The sequence below is a fragment of the Priapulus caudatus genome, unplaced genomic scaffold (genome assembly GCF_000485595.1).
Source record: "Priapulus caudatus unplaced genomic scaffold, Priapulus_caudatus-5.0.1 Scaffold52, whole genome shotgun sequence".
NCBI classification, from domain to species: domain Eukaryota; kingdom Metazoa; phylum Priapulida; class Priapulimorpha; order Priapulimorphida; family Priapulidae; genus Priapulus; species Priapulus caudatus.
Genome location: NW_014577113.1, coordinates 357,712 through 376,376, shown reverse-complemented (window position 1 = coordinate 376,376; position 18,665 = coordinate 357,712). Strand labels below are relative to the sequence as shown.

General features: G+C 40.6%; 1 protein-coding gene across 1 annotated transcript in view; it reads left to right on the top strand.

The window, feature by feature from the left end:
• LOC106820902 (MAM and LDL-receptor class A domain-containing protein 2-like) overlaps window positions 1-18,665 on the top strand; it is a 43,934-nt gene that overhangs the window by 4,234 nt on the left and 21,035 nt on the right. Inside the window, exons 8-32 of the mRNA XM_014825502.1 lie at window positions 682-871; window positions 1,123-1,226; window positions 1,653-1,938; window positions 2,245-2,429; window positions 3,207-3,423; window positions 3,969-4,141; window positions 4,433-4,543; window positions 4,760-4,942; window positions 5,080-5,205; window positions 5,589-5,805; window positions 6,224-6,396; window positions 6,555-6,695; window positions 7,236-7,378; window positions 7,772-8,018; window positions 8,527-8,721; window positions 9,040-9,287; window positions 9,508-9,583; window positions 9,799-9,948; window positions 10,335-10,557; window positions 11,146-11,240; window positions 12,384-12,509; window positions 12,846-12,933; window positions 13,322-13,522; window positions 14,457-14,727; window positions 15,230-15,439. Of these exons, the coding sequence (XP_014680988.1) occupies window positions 682-871; window positions 1,123-1,226; window positions 1,653-1,938; window positions 2,245-2,429; window positions 3,207-3,423; window positions 3,969-4,141; window positions 4,433-4,543; window positions 4,760-4,942; window positions 5,080-5,205; window positions 5,589-5,805; window positions 6,224-6,396; window positions 6,555-6,695; window positions 7,236-7,378; window positions 7,772-8,018; window positions 8,527-8,721; window positions 9,040-9,287; window positions 9,508-9,583; window positions 9,799-9,948; window positions 10,335-10,557; window positions 11,146-11,240; window positions 12,384-12,509; window positions 12,846-12,933; window positions 13,322-13,522; window positions 14,457-14,727; window positions 15,230-15,439 (4,379 nt within the window). The remainder of the gene's footprint in view (window positions 1-681; window positions 872-1,122; window positions 1,227-1,652; window positions 1,939-2,244; window positions 2,430-3,206; window positions 3,424-3,968; window positions 4,142-4,432; window positions 4,544-4,759; window positions 4,943-5,079; window positions 5,206-5,588; window positions 5,806-6,223; window positions 6,397-6,554; window positions 6,696-7,235; window positions 7,379-7,771; window positions 8,019-8,526; window positions 8,722-9,039; window positions 9,288-9,507; window positions 9,584-9,798; window positions 9,949-10,334; window positions 10,558-11,145; window positions 11,241-12,383; window positions 12,510-12,845; window positions 12,934-13,321; window positions 13,523-14,456; window positions 14,728-15,229; window positions 15,440-18,665) is intronic.

Sequence of the window (18,665 nt, the reverse complement as noted above, 5' to 3'; positions counted from 1 at the left end):
CTGCAACCTTTATTTGACATTGACCTTGACCTTGACCTTCATCATATTTCCCTTCCGCTCTATAACTCGGCCCCTAATTGACCTAGCGCGACCAAACTTGGTATACTTACACATCTTGGGGAGATGGTGTGTCGGCTCGCGTACCAAAACAAGGGCACTGCAACCTTTATTTGGCATTGACCTTGACCTTGACCTTCATCATATTTCCTTTCCACTCTATAACTCGGGCCCCTAATTGACCTAGCGCGACCAAACTTGGTATACTTACACATCTTGGGGAGAAGGTGTGTTGCGTACTGAAACCAGGTCACTGCAACCTTTATTTGACATTGACCTTGACCTTGACCTTCATCATATTTCCCTTCCGCTCTATAACTCGGCCCCTAATTGACCTAGCGCGACCAAACTTTGTATACTTACACATCTTGGGGAGAACACGGGGGATACATGTAGTTGGCGACAACTGCGCTTTCTAGTTATATAATACATTAGTCAACATTGTATTTTTTTCACTGGCAAAACGTCATTCACATTATGGATTTTATCATTACGAACGGTTTTCACAAATCCATTACGTATCATGGGATATTACTGTGTAGTGCGCTGAGCCAATATCTAAACAATGTAATTAACTGAATGAGTGTAAATTGATAGGTTTGTTGCACACATTCTTGCTGGCAGGTTACTATCTGTACACGGAGGCAACCTCACGAAGTCCCGGTGACCGTGCCTGGCTGGACAGCGGTGTGCAGAAAGCCACAAACGCCAGCGGCTTGTGCTTCAGCTGGTGGTACCACATGTACGGCGCTGACGTCGGCACCCTTAATCTGATCATGTTTACGAGCAGGTTACGCAGCACCATCTGGATGAGGTAAGAGGTGTCCACACGAATCAATGCGGCATCAGCCATCTCGTTTTCATACTTGTTCGAGCCATCTGCTATCAGAATAAAAGCGAGTTATGCAACCAGATGCGGTAGTGTTAGGTGTAATACATATAGGTATAATGAACGTGTGATATGGTACCATGTAAGAGTAACAGTGTGCACGGCGGTCATGCATGCCACTATTTCACTATCCAGTGTAGAGTGATATATGATGCACATGTGCTTATCATACCTAGGAACTCAGCTCAGGGAGATGAGTGGAAGTTGGCTGAGAAATTCATCAACTCCACTGATGACTACATGCTTACGTTTGAAGGAATCATCGGCCAGAGCTACGCAGGTATGTCACATATTCGGCATGTTTATTGTCACAGATACCATGCAGCTATGGATCATATGAATATACTAATGATCGTATGTTGTAAAGCACCCTCTGTATGTTAAGTATCATGCATGATCACACAAAATGTGATTAACCATTAAAATTCCGTATCAAAGACAATAGAGTTGACTTGTGTTGATAGGATTAAACAAAAACTTTCCAGGTGCTTCACAGAATAATATGAAATGAAACACATGATGAAACCATTCGTAGCTATCAAAGCTTTAATTCTTAATTGGTATCATGTAAAGGTTATTTTCGGGTAGCGGAAGATCTTGATGGGCATGACCAAGGATCCCAGCTGCTTTACAGGTGATAATAAATTGCCACAGCCTTGTGGTCACAGCCACCCACCTCTAGTTTCTGATCTGTTGTACTGTGCAGGCGATATTGCGATCGATGACATAATCACGTACCCTGGCCCATGCCAGACAATGGAGTGCGACTTTGAGTATGACTTCTGCCATTTTGTGAGTCACGTCAATGGATACAACAGCAGCTTCGACTGGACACGAGGGCGCGGCGCGACGCCAAACGCAGACACCGGCCCGTCGTTCGACCACTCGACGCAGACCAACACGAGTTACTATGCCTACATGAACTCGGCTAAGGGGAAGGCCGGTGACAGAGCCGGGCTTATCAGCCCCCTGTACGACATGACATCAGAGAGGTGTGTGGTGCAAAGAGGCAAAAGACTGATGACAGTTTTAGTGAAAATGTAGAGAGGTTTATTGACAATTATGATGGGGTGGTGACCAATTGTCTGCTGGTCTGTTGTACCGATATGTAGAGTGATTTATCGAGAATTTAGATCAGGGGAAAGCCAATTGTTTGCTGGTCTGTTGTATCGCACCATCTATGACTTATCATACAGCATGAAAACAGTTAAAACTTATGGGAATGTTTCATGAAGGTTTATTTTTATTTTTAATGATCCAATTTTTTTATATTCTGATGGTGTTGAATTAATCTGTAGGTGCCTGACGTTTTGGTACCACATGTATGGGTCTGGCATCGGATCCCTGTACGTGTACCAGTTTGATCCGAAAGCGCAGCTGATCCGACCCTCCTGGATCAGGTCTGACAACATGGGTGATATGTGGTGGAGAGGAACCGTTACCCTGTCAGATATTGGCAAGCCCTACAACGTCCTGTTTGAAGGTATAATCGCGTATTAGCTTCGCTTTGTCAGTTGTAGACACATAACACATACGTTATTGTTTGAGAGTAGACACGTCAAGCATTTGTTGCCATAGTCATTGTTTTTTTCTACGAGGATCTGCTATGCGTACTGATCGAGGGAACATGCTGTCAGTGCCGTGGTGAAATTCTACCCCTATTGGTGTAAGACATTCACACATTCTTAGTAATCCTATTTCATAACCAGGTCATACATAGATTTCGTCCGCCAAACACGCTCGCTTCTTTGTTATAACATAGGTAGCAGGCTGGCTGTTGTTGAATTGGTTGTGGCAAGCAAAGAATTCACTTTGACGCTTAAATAACAATTACAGTACACAATCAATTATCCAAAATTCTGAAAACCGAAAAGCTCCGAAAGCCGAACGTTTTTTCGTGGAGGTTGTCTGCACACCAAAGCTCGCGTTTGGCCGCACAAGGTTCACTGCAGAAATGTCAATGTGTTTGGCATTACTCATACATAATATGCATTAATAATTATGTTACTGTGATACAGCACTTGGCCTCTTGAAAACTTGGGTTTTAAGTACTGGCTAGATGCAGGATATACGGTATGCATATCTGTACTGTACTACCATTCCGAAATCCAAAAAATTCTGAATTCCAAAACGTTTCGGATAATAAATTGTGTACTGTATTGCCATACTTGAGCATCGTACTCGGTAGTTGAGTACACTTCCAGAATGCATCTTGCTTTTCGAAATGCGAAATTGTCTCATTCGCGTGCGCTCTGCACAGGTGAGGTGGGTACGGCCGGCAGTGGCGACATCGCCATCGATGACATGCAGATCTCGGACCATGCGTGTGGGCCGCCAGGATTCTGCGACTTTGAGTCGAACATGTGCAGCTGGGTGAGCGATCGCACGCAGAAGTTTGAATGGCTGCGCAACAAGGGTGGTACGCCATCGACGACGACCGGCCCCGCAAACGATCACACGACGGGAACGGAACTCGGGTGAGTCCCATCTGCAAATTCAATGGCTTGTCGCCACGCCTTGGACTACGCGATGTCACATAGGGTCCTTTTAATTACCGCTGTATTTCTAATATGATGAGTGATTGACAAGCAGCTCTACCCAGGCTGCGAGTATTGTGATAGGCGATTCTAAAAACAATATATATATTGTAACGACGTGCCGCTTGGGTAACGTTTTGGCATGCACCATATAGAAACTAGCTAAGCTTGATTGACTGGTCATTGATAGGTCAATTAATTGCACGTCGAGACGTTTTGAACTATGCAATTGTACATTGGGTCTTTATAATATGGGCAGTATATACGATATATGTAATTTACAAATGTTTTGTAATCGATACATAATTAATTTATGTACTCATGCAATCATGCACTCATGCTCATGCTGTTTCAAATGTACAAGTTACATAAACATGAAACATTTTCGTATTTGAGATAAACAATAAGTGATGTGTTGTATTTTGTAGGCTACATTTGTGTAAAGGTAATTATGCACAATGGCTGTGTTGTTTTTTCATGCACAGCTACTATATGTACATAGAGACGTCTACCAGCTTACCGAGTGGAACGAAAGCTCGAATGTACAGTGAGCCTTTCCAGGCAACACCAATGGGTGGTCAGTGCTTCAACTTCTGGTACCACATGTATGGTGCGAACATTGGCGAGCTAAACATCTACCTGATGCAATTCAACACAGGTGTGTCTTAAGCAGAAATGAGCTCGTTAGTATATATTTCACGAATTATTCATATTTATGTTATTGAAACATTAAATACAATAATTGTAGCTCCATTTGTAAGACCCATTTATTTACATATTCATCACATCTGTAATGTGTGTAACATTTATTGGGGATATTCCTTAGGGTAAAATTATAGAGTAAAATATTCAGAAGGCTTATCTGAACTATAGTTATACTTATGGTGTTAAATGAATCATGAGCAATCTGAGCAGTGTCAGTACCTTTTTGCTCCTAACTATTTTTCAGCAAATCCAGCTGAAATCCTTCTCTGGCAAAAGTCCAAAGCACAGGGTAGCAGCTGGAATGAGGCTAACATACACATCAGTTCCTCTACGGAATGGTACCTTATCATAGAAGGTTTGTTCCTGAGACATTATATTGAAGCAATATTCTATCTATGTAGCCCACATTGTACGCATTTGCATAAAAGAACTACACCGAGTGTATATGTAAATTATAACGGAGTGTTATAAATTACGAGGTACACGTACATGTGGCATTGTACTGCAATTCAAGTCTCTAGAGAAAATTGCCCGTTTGCCATTGACGCCACGCTTTTATGGTTTCTACTAGCTACGCTGGACACCGGCTATTATGGTGACATTGCCGTTGACGATTTGATGGTTTTCGGTACGAGCTGCGAGGCAGTTACCACGGCGACGACGAATATGCCAACTCCCGCACCTACCTATCCACCATCGCCATTTGACTGTGACTTCCAGGGAGGCTGGTGTTCGTGGCAGCATGACAACACGGGTAACTAGTGATTTCTCAGGCGGTATACGTTTATACTATATGTACTGTAGCTTTCAATAACATATATACGTAGTTAGAAATGCTTTATCACGCCTTGCAAAAGGCTTTACTTTGGGTGTGTTTTATCTTGTATCTAGCCGAGTTCCAGTGGGTGTCTCTAAGAGGGGCAACTTCTGATGAAGGCACTGGTCCATTATATGATCACACGATGCAGAGTTCTGCTGGCTGGTACATCTACGCTAAAGGTGGAGGACAGAAAGCTGGTGAGTATTAGAAGACGAATATATGTTATCAATTCACTGACACTGCTATTGTACCTAATATGCCGTAATAAATGGTTTTTGGATGATCACCATCTCTATACTGACACTGTCATTACATGAATCGACACATGGGGTCTACACCACGATAGGTAGTGCAATAGAAAGATTATGTAAGATGTCTAAATCACTCGTCCTTTTCTTCCTTGGCCTCCTCCTTCTCCTCCTCCTCTTCTTCTTCCTTCCTCCGACCCTCTCCTACTCATCATTCTTCTTTAGGGAGACTACCTAACTCTACATTCAGTAACTGATGTGTTCATGCAGGATATTATGATACAGTGGTCGATGCAGTATGTAACGTCGCCTCTTGCACTTACTGTGCGCAGGTGACAAGGCAAGGGTCGTCAGCCCACTGGCTGACTTTCCGACCGATGGTGTCTGCTTCAAGTATTGGTACTACATGTTTGGGACGCACGTGGGCCGACTCAACGTGTATATGCGTGACAGCGCGGGCAAGGACACGCAGATCTGGACCAGGTTCGGCACGGACATCCCTGACTGGAAGTATACGCAGCTGCACATTCGGCACACAGGCAAATACATGTAAGTGACTATGGAGAGGGTAGCGCCTCGAAATTCTCAGATTTTTTTCCCGTTTCAAGTTGATGTACTTGGGTTCGTATTGTCCCGTCGTTACTCAAATGGCACCGCCCTAGACGTTATTTTGCTTGTTAAACTTGTTTTTTGTTGTTAAACTGATAAACCTGAACATCTGAACCCCCAACAAATAAATGTGGCAATGACACTCTCAATATTTTCACGTTGCAGGTTGAATGCATTATTAGTATCCACTTTAGATTATAATTAACTGCTGCATGTTTTGCTCAATCGCGTTTTTGGCCTGTACATTTATCCACCAGATTGCATTTGAATTACACTACTAGTGTATTTTAAATTACATTTAAAGTATAGTATTTTCACCACCATTTTTCTTTCCTTATCAATTGTTATGTATCGGTAGGATTGTCATGGAGGCAGTGGTAAACTCGTCAACTGTGGCTGCTGACATTGCTCTGGATGATTTCAAATTCAACAAGGGACCCTGCCCCGAATCCAGCTCCTGCGACTTTGAGAATGGATGGTGTGAATTCACTAAGGATCCAGCAGGAAACTTCGACTGGCAGCTTGCAGATGGTATAAATAATTATATATATTATTATATATATATATATATGTATATATATATGCAGACAGTTTCTCTAGCACCAGCAACATGGTAGTAGTAGGTGGTTCCTAGTTTCATGGTGTCACAGATGACAGATGCGTGAATATACTTCTGATTCATCTAACAGCTGCAACAGGCGCCAAGGACTTTGGTCCCACCAGTGATGTCACATACAGTACACATGAAGGCTCTTACCTGTATGTCTCCACCAAGCAGCAGCAGCCTGCCGGCAGCAAGGCTCGCGTGAACAGCCCCATTTACAGTTCGGGTATGTTGCATTCATTCCATTAGCCAGTTTGAATTGCATCATGTCTCTTCTCTGCTGATAATAAAAGACGTGATAAAAGTCTAAGTGAAGGAAAAATAATGTGAAATTCTCTGCTGTCTGGTCGCCTCTAATTATAGTGCAGAATAACTAGTAAAAGCACAGTAAGCCGAATCGAACTCACTAGAAAAGCTCTTCCACTTTAGAATACTCTGCTAACATGCAAATTAAACCAGCAACCTGTCAATGTCATGAGACAAGGTTGTTTTTTGGGACTTGTTTAAGTACTGTTAAATTATCATAGCCAGTGTAGTTACTAAGTATGAAGAACCTCTTATTACTATTGTATTATTATTTCACTATCTCATGTTAAACAGCACAGCACATTTCTATAAGAGCCATGTTATTATGACCTTGTTCAATAGATGTTTCGCTTAGTGGAGAATTATCAACAATGTATCTTGTCCATTAAATGGCATGTGATGGAATGATTTACTGTAATGTCTACCAGTCTGTGAATGCCATTTTTCTTTTGCTTGCCAGCATTCATGCAGTGCTTCCAGTTCTGGTACTGGATGTCGGGAGCTAACGTCGGCACGCTGAACATTTACTATACTGAGGCCGCGACTCAGAATCTTATCCACTCTCAGTCAGTGTCCCAAGCCAACGAGTGGCATGTTGTGCAGGTATGTGACACAAATTTCATATATATACATTTATATATATTCACGTGTAAGTGATAGTATCCAGTAAGTATATATAGTAAGTGCATGATACCCAGTAATAAGTACCATGGATAATACCAAAAATGGTCATTTGGTATTGGTAAATTGGTAATATTGTTGTAGTAGTACCCAAAAATTTACGTGTAAAGTAAAACATAAAACTAAACCTCACGATATGTAATCTTACAGCATTTCCTACCTGTGAGCTCATGATGGGTGGCGTCACATGTCTCTGAAATTGCATGAGCTGACGACGTGTGACCTCACGACACGTGACCTGACATTCCACGTGCTCACGGTGCGTGACGTCACGATGCGTAACCTTGCGTACATACATGCTTTCACCACGTACAGGTGAGGATGATGACCGTGTCGAGTTTCTTCCTCACCATCGAGGCGGAGGTCGGCACGGCGGCGTCCGGCGCCATCGCAGTTGACGACGTTGACAAGCTGCACGTGTGCGTGCCGCCAGGTGTTTGTGACTTTGAGCTAGACACGTGCACGTACCGCAATGACCGGCAAAGCGCCAACCTCGACTGGCTGATCGGGTCCGGTGAAACGCTGAAGCACGACACGGCACCGGCCGTCGACCACACACTAGGTATTTATAAAATATATATATTTATATATATATATATATATATATATAGAGAGAGAGATAGATAGATATAGATATAATCGATGTATTCATAATAATGTATCGGTCAATCGATGTCGGTCGGGTTGACCGTCCATTACCATGCAATGATTTATGAGATTTCAGCAATGACCACCGACACCATTACCACCATATATTATTATCATTATCATTATTATTATTGTTGTTGTTGTTGTTGTTGTTGTTGTTGTTGTTATGGTGGTGGTCTGGTCTGTTGTTTGTAGTAGCGAGTTAATTCTGGTAGTAGTTTTTAATCATGGATGTGAGATAGTCGACAGCGAGTTAATATATTTAAATATTAACATATTTGATGTGTCGCTTGTCTCAGTTCACCGAGAATATTATTATTTGTAGGAAATCAGTTACAAATTAATCATATAAATTATCAGTCTAACACTCTGATAGTCACTGAGAGTATTAATTTGAGCCGTTATACTGTCTGCTCATATAGGTACAATATATGGTGGCTACCTAGTTATGCCATCAAAGTACGCCCAGCCTGGAGAGAAAGCCTACTTGCACTCAACAGTGATGCAGATCTTTAGCACTTCTGGTCATGATAGCTGCCTCCAGTTTTGGTACCATATGAAAGGGACACACGTGGGAACACTAAATGTAGTGCTTCACATGTACAGCTCTCCTGAAGGTACTGATTACTGGCAGTAAAACCATAGACAACATATATAATACTCTAGTACGTGCTCTTATAATTCGAGGAAAACCCTTCTTTTTTTTTTACCTCCATGTGATTTGTAGTATAATAATCGTAACAAACCAAATCAAATCAACCACTATGCGTGCATTTTAGATATGGATTATATATTAGGATTTGTACAAGACCAATTATTTGGCAATCCAAATGGAGAAGTATATATCTCCACCAGAAGTTACAATTATATTGTAATAAATATTTGTAAAATTGTAATTGTGCTCGGAAACTGAATTGTTTTTCTTCTTGTTGCAGTTGTAAAAGTTGTGTGGACCAAGACTGGTGAACAAGGTGATGAGTGGTTCTTTGACCAAATAGATTTTACACCTGGTACAACTGCATTCAAAATAATCTTTGAGGGTATTGTGGGCAGTGGAAATCTCGGTGATATCGCATTAGATGACCTGGTCATGTGGAGCGGTAGTACCTGCCCACCGCCCCCAACCAAACCTCCTCCATGCTACACCTGCCAGAGCACAGGAACATGCATTGACAGGAGCAGGGTAAGCCCCACTGAAACTATAACCCCAATTGCATTATCTAGCTGGTTCGTTTTCTACTTTGCAAATGAGTAGGTACTAAAGCTTCACATTATAGTAAATGCTCAATTATAATTATATAATTATAATATTCTATGTATAATCATAAAATTGTTAAACGCATTGGTCTTTCGTTGACTAACTTCGGTTGAGTTGTTTGTACAGGAATGACTTTGTCGTACAGGTGTGTGACTTCACTATTGACTGTCCGGACGGAGATGATGAAACTCAATGTGGCTACGACTGCACCTTTGAGACGGGTTCGTTAAGAAATTAAGAAGCTAGTAAGCTTAAATAGCTAATGAATTGACCTAGATTTGCACAATCAGTCAATGTGTCTATTCTAGTGTCTTTTGCCCTACCATGAAATGTTCTTGCCTAAAAACCACTTGTATAAAATATGGCTGTTTCATGTTTCATGATGCAGTGCTTGCTGCATTTTCAAGCGGTATCATTCATTATTTTGTTATGATAGCTGATGGTGCTACCTGCCTAGTAGATGACATAGACAGGACTGACTGCAGCAACTCTGGCATGTACGTTGATGAAACGTCCTGCCTAGCTCAAGGTTGTTGCTGGAATGCATCTGAATCTGCAACCATTCCGTGCTTCTACAGGAAACACTGTATGTATAGTGGCATCTGGAGTATAATTGTCATTATATACACCAATTTCAATACACACTTTTCGGGATACCATGCACAGTAAATAGTATTTTTCAGCTACACTACAACCAGTTGGCATTTAAGATATACATGCTGGGATCTAGCCATGTAGCCGAGAAAATTGCGAGTTGAGATAAGAGATAATTATTTGAAGTATATGTGTATATAATATACACACACACATAATATATATATATATATATATAGAGAGAGAGAGAGAGAGAGAGAGAGAGAGAGAGAGAGAAAAGAGAGAGAGAGAGAGAGCAGAGGGGGGGGAGGGGAGGGAGAAAAGAGAGAGAGAGAAGGATTTTAATATGAGGGTCAACTATATATTGCATTATAACAGCTGTGTGTGGATGGAGTTGGGCAAACACCGGTTGGTACCAGTGGATAAGGCAGAATGCGACGGCGCCAGCGGCTCAGACGGGTCCAGGCTACGATCACACCACCAGCACACAGCTTGGTCACTACATGTACATTGCCGATGATACTGGCTCTTCGTCATGGTACGCGGAACTAGTATCTGTTGAGCTCCAACAAGCTAGCGCCACCTGTGAGCTGACATTCTGGTGAGAGCACGTCACGTTTATTTAATTTGTTATTAGTTTATTTGGTTAATCACTTTAATCTGGCTGAAGTTATGAAGCACGAATTATCAGTTCCTGTTTATTACTGTAATTTCTTCAAGTCACAACAACAGTGTTAATTACTGGTTGAAACTATTTGATGCAATAGAATTCAATAAATTTTATAACTTGTTAACATATTATAGATTATCCATGTAATGTTTTAGTTTTCATTCACAATTATTTGTTTCCTGTCTATAAATTCTAATTTTGCTTCTTTGCGAATTTTCACGTTTTTCTACTCGCCTTTATATACTATACATATGCAAGATCAAAGTGAGAAATATCCAAAACTAAATCTCTTACAGGATTGTTTTTGTTTGTTGTTTTAGTAACTTTTTAAAATTAGATTAAATGCTCTATTTTGAAATAAACTAGCACTGGTGATAGCATAGTAGAGTTGCGTGCTCGCATGTGTCTGGCCGTAATACAACAAATACACATTTATACAATATTTACTACATAATAATAACTACACCTTCAGCATAACTTGCTGTTATTGCTGCAACATTTTATTTTTATGTGCAACAGGTACTGGATGAGAGATGCTTTCGGCGGAGAGTTACGGGTATTCCATATAGAGGGAGCTAGCAAAACTAGGATGTGGGAGCTGGCTAAAAACATGGGTAGGATCAACTTATCAGCATTGATCAATATTTTTAGCTGGAAACATTTTGTTATTACTGGGTTTATTTACCCAGTGAAGCTGTATACCTTCATAATGTATAATATTATGCACTATATTATCAGGTTGGGCTACAGGAAAGTACATGTGCATGTGTAGTAACTGTAATATAATGATATACTGATAGAATAGTATTTATATTATATATATATATATATATATATATATCAGGAGTAGATAATAGGGAAGGAGTGTGACTTCAATAAACAAGGGAAATTCGTCATTTACTAGCTTTATAATACCTACGATTTACTACGCGGAACTCATCCAACTTGAGCTCAAATCGTACACAGTACATTCGCCTAGCATCGTGCGAAATTGTTTCCTCGTATACACCAGCAATCCGGAGATACAGACTAAAACGTACGACACGATTATCCATTCTTTGGCCACCAATCCGAACGTATTCCCCGCCGAACTTGCAAACAAAAGGTAGCTACTAACGCACTGTTGCTCACTCGGCGAGGCGGTGTGGCTCGCTGGGAGATTGGACATCGACGCAACACTCGGCGAGATAACCTGTGACCCGGCATACAGCTACATACCGGCATACCGGCATACAGCTGGTATGCCCCCCATGCACGCACGCTTACCGCAATCTTCCTGCGAGCCACACCGTCTCGCCGAGTGAGCAAGAGTGGTTATATATATTATAGTAGCTGCCTTTTGTTTGCAAGTTTGGCGGGGAATACGTTTGGATTGATGGTCAAAGAATGGATAATCGTGTCGTACGTTTTAGTCTCTATCTCCGGATTGCTGGTGTATACGAGGAAACGATTTTGCACGATGCTAGGCGAATATACTGTGTACGATTTGAGCTCAAGTTGGATGAGTTACGCGTAGTAAATCGTAGGTATTATAAGGCTAGTAAATGACGAATTTCCCTTGTTTATTGAAGTCACACTCCTTTCCTATTATCTACTCCTGATATATATATAATCAGGAGTTTCAGTTTTGAAATTTTCCTTATGAACTACTGATATAATATATAAAGTTCTGTTTTGCAAGCATTCATATACTCTTTTATAAAGACAAGATCTGAGAGCATAGTGAAATTAGTTGCTATATATACTATATATTTTAGGATCACAGTGGAACCGAGCTACAGTACAGGTATCCAGGTTGACGCGTCCATTCAAGATTTCGATCACTGGTGATAAGTACGGTTATACCGGCGGAGAAATTGCTCTTGACGATGTGAAATTTGAATGTACGATATTATAACAATTTTATAATGATAATAATAATAAAATAATTATTAATAATTATAAGATAGTAGTGGTAGCGGTATTGGCAGTTGCAGTAGCCGTCACCGTCGTAGCCGTAGTAGTAGTAGTAGTATACAGATATAATATATATACATAATACTATAATACATAAATTTATGTATACATGAATGTCTATCCATGCTTATTTTGGCCAATGTTTTGATGGTTATGTTATGATTTCCTTTCACTAAATTATGCCTATTTGGTGCAAATCATATAATTTATTACTGTATCTCTTAGTAGATTGAAGATATAGTGTTTGAAATATTTTATTGTAGCATGTGAATTGCCTATGCCATCATCAGATGGCAAATGTGTTACTGGTGAATTCCTTTGCACCAGAAAATCCTGCGTCAGCAATTCCAGGTAAGTGACCTTAATAGCTTCATATCAACAGGTTGGACAAACACAGAAATCATAGTAGGATAACACTAGCCATGAAATCTCTTGCTGTATATATACCAATTGTAACATCACCATTTGAAAATTAGTGTACATGACAATAATCTTTCCCATTTACTATTCACAAGATGCAGTGCATGAATTTAGTGTGAGTGAGTGGGTCCGTGATCTCATAGTACAGTTTAACCATTCTGAAACGTTACATCTCGTGAATGTGTTCTGCTGCTTGTGCGAGGATGGATGGCTCTCGCTCGTGTACGATAATCTGTTCTCAGGACAAACCAGTGGAAGAACCTCGTAATCCCGTGCAATTATACCTAAACATAGCTATGTCATTCACCGTTCATCGCAGGATCTGTGACCATACAGACGATTGCGGCGACCAGTCGGATGAAGATGCCACCTTGTGTCAGGCGTACAACAAGTGCGACTTTGAGAACGGTCTGTGCGACTGGAACCAGATGAATGGCGACGATTTCGACTGGGAGAGAACGTCGGATGAAACGCTATCCTATCTGACAGGCCCCTCACGTGATCACACCACCAACAGCAGGTCTGTGTGAATGGTCTTAAAAGTCAGGTGTCCCCTGCTTTCACCTACAACCGGGCGTGCTACACTTCTCGCTAATAAGACAGGTTCCTGGCTGTTTTTACAACGTGATGAAGAACAAGCTCTAGCAGCTCTACCGGCTGTCACAGGCTGTGCTCTGATTAGTCGGATATAGATAGAATTATGTCACTATATTAAAGCTCATATTAGAGTGGTGCACCCTCAATTCATTATATAAGGCATGGCAGCAGGAATGTACGTGTAACGCACGTGTGAATCAACGTGATACAAGTTGATCGTAAAAATATGTGCAGTTTGGACACATAGGTTAAATGTGTACTAATGGAAAGTGAAAATTTAATAGCTCGATTGAACGGAGTGGACGAATTGGAAACGTCTGTTTTAAAATCTTCTATGTATGGCTGAATTTATGGTACTATATGCACGAATGTTCAACTTTGGGATGTGATTGAAACAGATCTAGGACTGCGTCATGCTAGACAAAGAAGTGGTATACATATCTCAACAGTGTAAGGTCCACATAGAAAAATCAACGCATGTTCTGGCTGCTGCCTATTTCACCATTTACATGGCAGAAATTAAGCAGGGTTAATTGCTACTTAGTACACACCTGTGAATCAGATGAGTTGAAACCGATTACCATTTACCTCAAGTAATTAAAAAAAAAACTATTCCTGCATGACACTGGTTACAATATTTTACTCTGATTGAACCCTCAGCTGTATGAACTTCTGCAGTGTATGCAAGGCAGTTCAGGAGGCATCTATAGGGTAGGGTTAGGGCTCAACTGTTTAGCGGGTGAATGCAACCAGGTTATGCGCTATCCGATATAACACGTTTCATTGCCATGTGAATTGATCCAATTTCTCTCCTATTATCCTGTGTCGGAGTTCTAGTCTGGCACCTTTCTCAACAGGTTCGGCTACTACATGCTGATAGAGACGTCCTCCCCGCAGCTGCCGGGCTACCAGGCCAGACTAAAGAGTCAAGCGTTCACTGTAGCGGGGAGTAGCGGCTGCACGGTGAGGTTCTACTACCACATGTACGGCCCGACGGTCGACAAGCTGGCCGTGTACACACGCACCGAGGTCGGCGGCATGCTCACGCAGGTGTGGTCCCGCGTTGGAGAAGTAGGAGACTACTACGAGAGGATCGAGATCCCCTTAGTCATCACACAACCGTTTGAGGTGAGATCGTGGGCGCCGTGCTGTACGTGTGACAGCGATGAAGAGCATGCTTGTCAGTTGTTTTTTGTATTTTTTTGCAAGTATTTAAATTACATTATGCTAACGTTTTTAAATTTTTTACAATATATAGTAGTGCTATTAATACTTCATTTTATGATTCTGTGATACTTACCAGCATATCAAACTGTTTGTGATATGAGAATAATAGCCTGATTATAATAACTGTTGGTAGAAAAATTAATATAATAATTATATAAAATATTACTTCTAATAAAATCCTACTAAATTTTACCATTTTAAATATAAGATTGAACTTTTATTGAGATTACTATGATATTATAGAAACTATATGATATCTGTTACCACTGTAAAACCATTTGATGTGGGAATAGAAATTTTGGAACAGGACACAAAGAAGTGCAGGCATAAATGGATATGAGGTTACAGAATGCAATCAAATTAGACTATAATTTGTGGTAATGTGTGTTTTAATTCCGTGTAGGTCATCATAGAGGGAACTGTCGGTTACGGCATCACAGGCGACATTGCTATCGATGACATCAGTTTCACACCTGGATGCCAGCCATATGACAAGGACTTGCCGGGTGGTACAACGCCTGTACCCACTGTTGGTCCATGCGGAGATGGCAAGTGGCAGTGTGCCGATGGTCAATGCATCCCTGAGACGGACAGATGTAACTGGTTCAACCAGGTAAGCAAACAAAACCATGCCTGCAAAATGCAAGCAGATTTCGCTGTCTCAGACAGCAGAAATTGTGTCTAATTATCGTAAAGGTGTGTCGGGTGTTTTCAATACCGGTATATTGTTTTATTTTACTCTAAATTGACAAATTTGTTACATCATTAAACTTTCATGTTTTAATTCTTGCTTTAGCGTTCATTTTATGGTAATTGGTTAACGAACTATCATTATAACGTACCGATTCTTAAGGTCGCTGGAGGTACGTTGTAACGAAGTTCGTCTATATATATATATATATATATATATATATATATATTACCGATGCTAAAGGGATACTAGACTCTAGGATTTTACTGCATACAACTGTACTTACTGTATAACAAATCGTCTATACCCACACGTACTTGTTACCAGATACCTAATTTAGTTGTTATAATTAATTATACATCAACGCTACGATATTTGAACGGCACCATTGACACCCGCGACCGTGCTGCCACCCTGAAAAAGTTGTGCATTTCCCAATATATTTTGCATGTTACAGACCGAGGGCTAATCACAAAGGTGCAATTATATTTATAAATAAATGCTATTTAACCGAACGATGTTCATTTTAGGACAAATTTATCCATAATATAACTGAAACTATATATGTCGTTTATAAGATATTACAATCCTTTTGTTTTAAATTAATAAATAAGAAACACCCTCAGTCTATAGTCCTTAATTGGCTGAAAAGTTATTTTGCGCAACTTTTCAGATCGTGCGCTTTGAGTGGCGCCACGTCGGTCAAACTAGTCCTTAGTTTTAAAACAATTTTTTAAAATATTTCTAATGGTGATTGAACCATGAAACTTTTTATGTAGCGTAATTTTAACCTAAATTAACTAAAAATAAGCCTAGAACCTAGAGTAAAGGATCCCTTTAAGCAGCGTCGGGCCCGGTTAGTACTTGGATAGGTGACCGCCTGGGAATACCGGGTGCTGTAGGCTTTTTGATTTTTTACTATTTATATTTTTAACTAAAAAGCCAGTGTAATTCCATTGTGCTTGTTCATTTTTGTGTTCGTTGCTGTCCATGTTTTTTGTTACTTTTGTTAATTATATAATTTATATAACTGATATATTGTAACTAGTTCAACCAGGTATAATTTATCATGTTCACACATGTGAATCCACCTTTCCATCCATCTATCTATGTATCTATCTATCTCCCCTATGTATATATATATATATATATATATATATATATATATATAGGTATATTTGATACAAACTGTAATGAATGTGCGAGGTTAAGAGGGTTTTAAAACGTTACTTGAATGTCTACGGCCATACCACGCTGAAAGCACCGGTTCTTTTTTTTTGCTATTCACATTTTTAACTAAAAGACAGTATTCTACATGTTCATTTTTGCGTTCGTTGCTGTCCATGTTTTTGTTTTCTTTTTGTTTGTTATATAATTTATATAACTGATATCATTATTGTAACTGGTTCAACCAAGTATAATTTATCAGGTTCACACATGTGAATCCACCTTGCCATCCATCTATCTATATATATATATATATATATATATATATTGGTATATTTTATACAAATCGCCTGTAATGAATGTACGTGCGAGGTTAAGAGGGTTGAAAAACGTTACTTGAATGTCTACGGCCATACCACGCTGAAAGCACCGGTTCTCGTCCGATCACCGAAGTTAAGCAGCGTCGGGCCCGGTTAGTACTTGGATGGGTGACCGCCTGGGAATACCGGTGCTGTAGGCTTTTTTTTTGCTATTCACATTTTTAAGACAGTATTCGACATGTTCATTTTTGCGTTCGTTGCTGTCCATGTTATTTTATTTCTTTTTTTTGTTATATAATTTATATAACTGATATAATTATTGGAACTGGTTCAACCAATTATAATTTATCAGTTTCACACATGTGAATCCACCTTGCCATCCATCTATCTATATCTATATATATATATATATATATATATATATATTGGTATATTTTATACAAATCGCCTGTAATGAATGTGCGAGGTTAAGAGGGTTGAAAAACGTTACTTGAATGTCTACGGCCATACCACGCTGAAAGCACCGGTTCTCGTCCGATCACCCGAAGTTAAGCAGCGTCGGCCCGGTTAGTACTTGGATGGGTGACCGCCTGGGAATACCGGGTGCTGTAGGCTTCTTTTGTTTTGCTATTCACATTTTTAACTAAAAGACAGTATTCGACATGTTCATTTTTGCGTTCGTTGCTGTCCATGTTATTTTATTTCTTTTTTTTGTTATATAATTTATATAACTGATATAATTATTGGAACTGGTTCAACCAAGTATAATTTATCAGTTTCACACATGTGAATCCACCTTGCCATCCATCTATCTATATATATATATATATATATATATATATATATATATATTGGTATATTTTATACAAATCGCCTGTAATGAATGTGCGAGGTTAAGAGGGTTGAAAAACGTTACTTGAATGTCTACCGCCATACCACGCTGAAAGCACCGGTTCTCGTCCGATCACCGAAGTTAAGCAGCGTCGGGCCCGGTTATCCCACTTCCTCTCCTTCACCGCATCCCAGCTTCTCCCCAGCTTTGAAGAATGCGTCCCTCAGCGCTCCCCGGCGGGTTGCCAACCAGTCTATGGTCACATCGTCTTCATCTGGGGTGTCGAGCAACCCATCAACAGGCAATCGCGGGTTCCGTCCAAACATCAGATAGTAGGGGGAATATCCCGTAGCTGCATGGGGCGTAGCGTTGTAAGTGAACAACATCTCAGGGAGAAACTCATGGCAACGACGCTTCTTTTCTGGTGGGAGCGTCCTGAGAAGGTCGTGGATGGTGCGGTTGAAGCGCTCGCACTGTCCGTTGCCTTGTGGGTGGTAGGGGCTGGTCCGTGACTTCTTCACCTGGTAGATACTGCACAGTTCACTAACCACTTTGTTCTCGGAGTTCCGACCCTGATCCGAGTGGAGCCGTGCTGGAACTCCGTAGCGATGGAACCATTCCTTCACCAGGGCCTTGGCTGTTGTGGATGCGCGCTGATCTCTGGTGGGCGCAGCCACGGTGAACTTTGTGAAGACATCTGTCATCACTAAGACGGTTTCCCTGCCATCACTGGCTTGGTCCAGCAGAGTGAAGTCTATGGCTACAATTTCTCAAGGGCTTCCGTGCGACCAGGCCCCCACTGCAGTCATCATCTCTCAACAACAACATA